Raw genomic sequence first — 6,961 nt, 5'->3', positions numbered from 1 at the left:
TCAGGGAAGAAAAAAACACAATTTGCTCAATCCTTGTCAAATCTTGCAATAAATAACGCCTGAAAATGATGCAGAGACCATGCAGACGACCTACATTAATCTAAACCTCTTCAGCAGGATGAAAACCTCTCTAATCCATGCCCTATATTCGGAAAACAGCAAGGGGCAAGAGATTGGTTAACGTTGGCAGCCAAGTTTCGGTAAATCTCCTCTTTACTTTCTAAGGAAATCTGAAGTTTGATCATAAATTTCACATTCTTCTTTTCTAGGGCTGTTGACCAACTACTCTTCAATATGTTACCATCCAATCTTCTCATGCTGATTTGCAAGTAACAACAAATTTAACTATTGCTGTAGTACGAAATCTCAAACATCTTGAACATGAAAATAAACAATTTGGAAGCTACAATGGAGTATGCAAATCATACTTTACAGAGCGGGTAAATTTGATATCTCAAAGACCATATAAAAAATATTTTGTTTACTACAAGAAGAAAAATTACAGTGACTATAAAGAAATAGGATAACTCTGACCTTTACCTTGGAAACATATTCCATGTTTTCAATTTCATCCACCTAGTATTTGATGCAGCTGAGGGCCACCAAAACCTGCATTGTGGCAACAAAAGCAAACCATCTGTAGTAGTTCTTCAATTCTTCTTTCGGGTAACAAATGTCAAGAGAAACAAATAGACAAGGATTTCAAAACAAAGGGAGTAAATATATTACCATAGAAGACTCGGTTCACATCAACTGTTAGACAATGACCCAGGCCTCTCAATCACGGAGGCCAAGCTCAAGCTCGAGTTCATCGTCTTCCTCAAACAGTCTCAAAAGGCGAGCATGTTGTTCCTCTCTTTTCTTCTTCTGCCATATCTTGAACAAGAATAACGAAAACCCCACAACTGCTAACAGTCCAAGGCAAATGACTAATACATTTAGCCCCTTATTGCTCTTAGAAGAAGAAGCTGATTTCCCAGCATTTTGCCCATCTTTAGAAGTTGAAGGGTCCTCAGACAAGCCTATGAAGGTACATATGAGTATGTTAGTCTATGGTACACATCAACAAGCAAGTAGAGAACTCCAGTAGTGAAGTATTTAATACCTAAAAGAACCTGTACTTTTTTCCTGGTCAGAAACATATGCAAGACAATACCCAATAATAAGATGAGTGAATATGCCTATGCACCATCTATATCCATACCAAAAGTAATGCCACAGTGATTTATTTTTAACAAGGCTAATGTTGGCTCTTTTTAAGAGAATGAGATGTCTATAAGAATAAAGGTGTAGATCCTACAGATTCCTCCGAAAAAGGAACTGCAGTTGCGGATCTGCAAACACTCACAACAGGAATCTGATGTATTTTGTAAGGCCATGGGCTGGTCAAGTACCAGGCTAATGCACACTACTACATAAGTATTTTCTTTAGAATGGACTTCGACTTTAATATTCTAACAAGGATGAAGTAACATACCTGTACTTATGTACTACATAATTATCTACTTTATAATGGACTTCAACTTAAATATTCTACTAAGGATGAAAACATAGACCTTTATCAAGCTCTCAGACCTCCATTAAATGGAGTAGCACTAGTACAATACATTGAAGAAACAGCAAGAGTTAAACCACTGCTCAATCCAGTGCTCAACCACATGCACAGCTCAACTCAGTTACTGTTATTAAACTGAAGCCATTTAGCTAAGCCAAGCTTTAAAATTAATTGGAGAGGAGGTTGTATGAAGAAGTTCATACAAGAGATAAATAGATGAAAGATACAACATACAATGTGATAGAAATCTGCAAAATCAAGCTTAGTGAAAATGACATATCAATGAAAACATTTCAAATTCTACCAGCAGATACATCTTTAAATGTATTTATACACACCTTTTTTTTCCTGGAAACTGACATCTACAGGAAATTACTCTGAGAAATTTAACCATTGTCAACCCAGAGTTTTCAGGCCAAGGGGGTCCTCAATTTACATTTTTAGGGAAAGGTGGGAAAATATGCCCTTCTTCACCTCTCCCATCCCTCATGTCCTAAAGTGCATGTGTAAGAGGAGAATCAACATCCTTTTCTTATAAATAACTAATGAATAGTGAAGGCACTCACAAGACATCAACTGCTAACTGCTTTTCTCACATCAATAAATTTATATTGTTTCAACTGTTTGAATTCTATCTGGACCAAGTATGTTGAAACCGTTATTTTTGTCATAAAATTAAAAAAAACAAAAATTTAAAAGCAAACTTGTTGAAATTACCAATAAACTAAGATTGGGTTGATACCTGTGCAATTTTTCCCAAGGGTCATCTCACACTTACACAATTCTCTAATTGTGGTATTCCAAAAATATTGTCACCTCTGTTCTCTCCTTTATGGCAACCATAGCACACCCTTATCCATCAAGGAACCAACAATACCCCTCTTTTTTTTTGGTTGAGAAGGGGGAGCAGATGGAATGGGGAAAAGGGGAGATGACAGTGGGGATTTTAACAAGTGAAACTCTATAAACAAGCCACAATGAGAGAAGGCAAACACCTACAAGGAGAAAGCACCAAAAAGAAGTACAGATAAATAAAATACGACTCAAAAGCTACTAAGGGAAAACATGCTCTTCACACAACAAGGTGTTGTCAGGAGGTACTGCTTTTAGCCAAGGAATCAACTAGGCAATTGGCATTCCTTGAGACATGGATCCAAGTGCCTAACAAAAGTTGACATAAATACTTCTCGTCAAAGTAAATGAAGAGCTGACCAAGAAGGGATTTTCTCCCCGACACTGTAAAGATGATGACTGGTGAATCCCCTTCCACCCAAAGAGGTGAGATGAAGTGATCTTCTTGGAGCCAAAGACCATGCAAGATGGCCCTCAGCTTTATGTCTGTAGATGCATGAGCAAAAGTGACATAGAAGATAGCTAACATTTTCTGAGTGCCTAATCACACCACCACCACCAGCGAATCCAGTGTTAGCAAGGAGCAGCTATTAGAATTAAGCTTAAGACAGCTGCATGGTGAGAGACCATGGAGTAGGAACACAGATGGTGTAACTGGACACCCAAATGACTGATCCCCAATTCCCTCTGACGATAGCACCCAGAAGCTTGCAGGCCCCGAACAGAATATTGGGCATAGCCACTCAATGACTGTGGCAATAGTCCAATTGGAGTAGTCCAAGGTCTTTCTATTCCATTTTTTCCTTTCTTTGTCTATCCAATCTCGTTTTAATACAAGTAAAAGGCCCAAGGTAACTTTTCAACAAAAAAAAAAAATCCAAAGTAAGCTAACAGTTTTTTTATTCTTATTTCTTCTATTGTCCCTTTGAATCACTCTATATGGGGATGTTAATCATAATTTTTTTTTTTTTTGACGAACAGTTTTGATCTGACAACAATCACACATAAACAGTTATTTTGGCAGCAATAATCTGCATAATATGATGTATGGGATGGCTTAAGAAAGCAGAATACAAAGAAAAGTACTCAGTAGAGTTATTTCAAAATTTTACAGAAGCTTCTGGAAAAGCATTTCATATTGTAGGTTCCCAATTATGGGTTCCTAGTGTAGAGTTTCCATGCTAATATTGAGAATTGGAAATTGGACATATATTTCAAGGCTGATGGACTGACAGGGCCAATGGGAAAGTTACTAAAGTTAGGGGAGAAATTACAGGTCCAGTTTTATATGTCTTACCCTGGGCAGTGAAGTGGTAGGACAAGGGACACTAAGAAGAAAACTGGAGGAGCCTTATTTTAACATGAGGAAACTTGCTACTCTGCGGTCTTCAAGATGAAACAGGTGGATGTGTTAAGCACTTTCAAAACATTTCCGTGCTGGTATTTAAGGAAGCCATCAAGCTTTCTCCAAGGCTATTTGCTGAAGGGGGTCATTAAGGGACTGTTTGTACCACCATAGGAAAACAAAATGACAGGACTGACTTTTCCAGTGGAGAATTTTCCTATCAGAATATTTTACTTGATCAGAATGCTAGCATTTATGTCGCACAAGAAACAATGGATAAATTAGTTAAAAGTTTTTATTTGCATAAGAAATAAAATATTTTTATAAAAAACCAAAAAATAAGGTTGAAGTAAGAGAGAAGTGATCAAGAACGACTATAGTGGTTATTAGTTTATTTTATCCATAGTTTCCTATTGAAGCAATAGGAAACTTATTTTTAAATTTTTTTAACATTTCTCAAAAGTAAGAGCAATCAAGTGGAAAATTTTCTGTCACCTAAAATGGCATAAACACCAGAAAGTTCGGTCAAATGGAAAAAATTTCCACTAGACATTTTGTCCAATGCTTTCCTATTGGCGCAAACACACTCTAATGCTGGTCATACTGAAACAAACCAAAAAAAAAAATTATTTGAAAAATGGCAGATGAGACATAAACGCCACCACCTGTTTGGAAATGCTGCTTCAATGAAGTCATCCTTGTCAGACGTAGAGTCTATAAGTTAATACAACTGGCAGATACCTTCCAGTAGGGGTGCAGGTTAACAACATCGATTACTATAAAGTAAGTAGGAAAGTGAACCTAGGTGGTAACATAAGACGGATCACAAGGGACCAGTCATAAGGAGTTGGAGAAGTTTGCAACAAAATTACGTCACACGGTTCTTTTATTTCTTTCTAAAATTAAAAGAAAACAACATTATAAAGATGAATTATCTTAGAGTACAAACCTTTTATGTCCAAATAATTGTATTTTATAATTTTTAGGGAAAAACCAACCACAAGGGGTGATCCACCATACAATTTGACATCAAGTAATATAAATGAAATGAAACCTAGAGACAGTCACCAAGTTTAAAAACAAAAGTTGTAAGCTTAGTATTTACTTCAAAAACAACTTTGTTACCCAAGACTAACGACCGGTAGGAAGCAAAAGTCTACAGAAACTGACAACTTGCAAGGTTTAACAATCATTTCATCAAAGTTAAACATACCATGCAATAGCAACTTCACAAGAATGTTTCCGAGATTATGCATCAACCCTATGACATTTGAAAGCGATGTGTAACACGAATCATGAATTTAAAGAACAAAAAGCATACGACCCCCAATAGATTGGGTGATCGATAATAGCACTCTTATCATGCATGAAACCGAAATCAAACAGAGAGAAAAGTGAACAAAAAATAGAGAAAGCAACACGCCCCACGATTTGAAAACAATCTCAACCGAATCGCTTAATAGTTTCTTGAGGTCAGTCTCACCAAAATTCGCCACGATTTTCACCAAAAAATGAACAGTAGTTCAACATGAAAATCACAGTTCTGATGACAAGACATGGTAACATGAAATTCCTACTGAGTGATTCTATGCACAAAGATTCAGAAATTTTCGTCGAATTTTCCGAATGATTAGAGATCCTGTGGCAGCAGAAAAAGAAAAAACATTACGAAAATGAAAGAAACAAGAGTTTTTTTTTCCGGAGATCTGAAAAGAGGAACCGGCATAACCTGAGATAATTTGCAGAGAAACCAAAAGGAGGAAGATGAGATGCCGCACCGATCTAGACAACTCTGGTTTTACGCTCATCTCTCTCGCTTACTCCTTTCGATTATTCCTGGTCAGGTGTTTCATTCAATGAGCAAAAATTTTGTATTTTAGTACTCACGGGCACGCGCCTGCCCGCTGTTTTTGATTTCTCAATTTGAACGCCTGGAAGGAGATAAGTGGATATGGACCGTCGGATCTTTGAAAAATGGAATGTCGGCAGGACAACCGCCGGCTCAGCATCTGTCATGGCTATGCCCGAGATTAAGGTGGGGAGTCCCCCTTCCAAATTCCAACTAGGGGCAATTTTATTGATGAAGAAAGCCAGAAAATGAAATGGCAATGACATATAAGATTATCAAGGGAATAACTTATTCACCGCAATTCTAAAAAAAATTCCAAATATTTTTAATAGTTTTACCATTATTTTGGAATAATCGATAGTAGGACCTTGTTTCTGCAAGGTTGAGTGGTAAATCAACTATGTTTACAACATAGAAGTTTTTATTTTTGTGTCCCTCTAGAACTAGTTTATCGTTTTCATTCCTTACTAAACTTTTGTCTATTTCAAATGAAACTTTGCTTCCTTTATCACAAAATTGACTAATGCTAACTTATGCATCAACCCTCTACATAATAGGCATCGGTTATGAAAGGGTTTGAGATACCGATTTTTTTATGGTACCTTTGTTATTGTCTCCAAATGTTACATGACGTCTTTTGGTATGAGTTCTATGAAGTTTTTCTTATCAATGGTCATGTGCCTCGAGCATCCAAAATTTATATATTTTTTTGCCTTGGCTTGGAGACAAACCTACATAACAAGAGATTTAGTCCTTAGAGATCCATTTTAAGTTGGATCCCTTTGGGATAACATTTAAAGTGCTATGTGATTTGGGCATCCAAATTTGTTTGCCTAATGTTTTGTGAGTACCCACAAACCTATCGGTTGTTTTGGGTACCCAACGTTGTTTGATGCTATTTCTATTTTTAATTTGGCAAATGTGAGCATAGTATCCCACTCCATTACAATAGTGGCATCGAATATGAGAAATAGGAGTGAACTTTTTGTTTTTGACTTTTCTTGTTCTTCCCAAGTTTTCTCCTAAGGTTTTTTTTTTTTTTTTGTGATAGAGCTTTGGATTATTGTTTAATTCAATGCTCTTCTTCTCAAAAAACAAGTCTATCACACAATTGCTTGTCTATCACACCATATTACCTTATACCATTAGCCACATGGATTTCATTTGCTTCCTTCAAGGAGATGAACTCATTTTTGAACTTTACAATCTCATGTTTTTCACCATTGCATTTTTTCTTGTATTTGTTAAGACTATGAATGGGTTTTTTTAAGAGTAATTATAACTCACTTTCATCCTTGGCTCTTCCAAAGTGGTGGACTTGTCATCATCTTCAATTGCCAGAAGTCCTACATCACTTCCT

The 6,961-nt window shown here is 36.5% G+C and overlaps 1 protein-coding gene across 1 annotated transcript; it reads right to left on the bottom strand.

The window, feature by feature from the left end:
* Positions 1–322: 322 nt before the first annotated feature.
* Positions 323–5,593, bottom strand: LOC137946522 (uncharacterized). Its single transcript, XM_068792856.1, has 3 exons — positions 5,482–5,593; positions 730–1,022; positions 323–609 (listed from the first exon to the last, which is right to left on the bottom strand). The coding sequence occupies exons 1-2, from the start codon at positions 5,558–5,560 to the stop codon at positions 778–780; spliced, it is 324 nt and encodes a 107-aa protein (XP_068648957.1). The 5' UTR covers positions 5,561–5,593; the 3' UTR covers positions 323–609; positions 730–777.
* Between the last annotated feature and the right edge of the window lie 1,368 nt (positions 5,594–6,961).

Source organism: Aristolochia californica, unplaced genomic scaffold (genome assembly GCF_029961685.1).
Source record: "Aristolochia californica isolate CCGP_79_NKW_82.1479 unplaced genomic scaffold, dmAriCali1.0.hap1 SCAF_12, whole genome shotgun sequence".
Classification (NCBI taxonomy): domain Eukaryota; kingdom Viridiplantae; phylum Streptophyta; class Magnoliopsida; order Piperales; family Aristolochiaceae; genus Aristolochia; species Aristolochia californica.
Note: the sequence above shows the minus strand (reverse complement) of the source record. Positions and strands in the feature narration are given on the sequence as shown.

Bases quoted from the DNA above. Each gene is read 5' to 3' on its own strand.
- LOC137946522 (XM_068792856.1), bottom strand. From the start codon at position 5,560: ATGAGCGTAAAACCAGAGTTGTCTAGATCGGTGCGGCATCTCATCTTC. The intron at 1,023-5,481 runs GTTATGCCGGTT...GTACCTTCATAG, and splicing joins TTCTCTGCAAATTATCTCAG to GCTTGTCTGAGGACCCTTCA.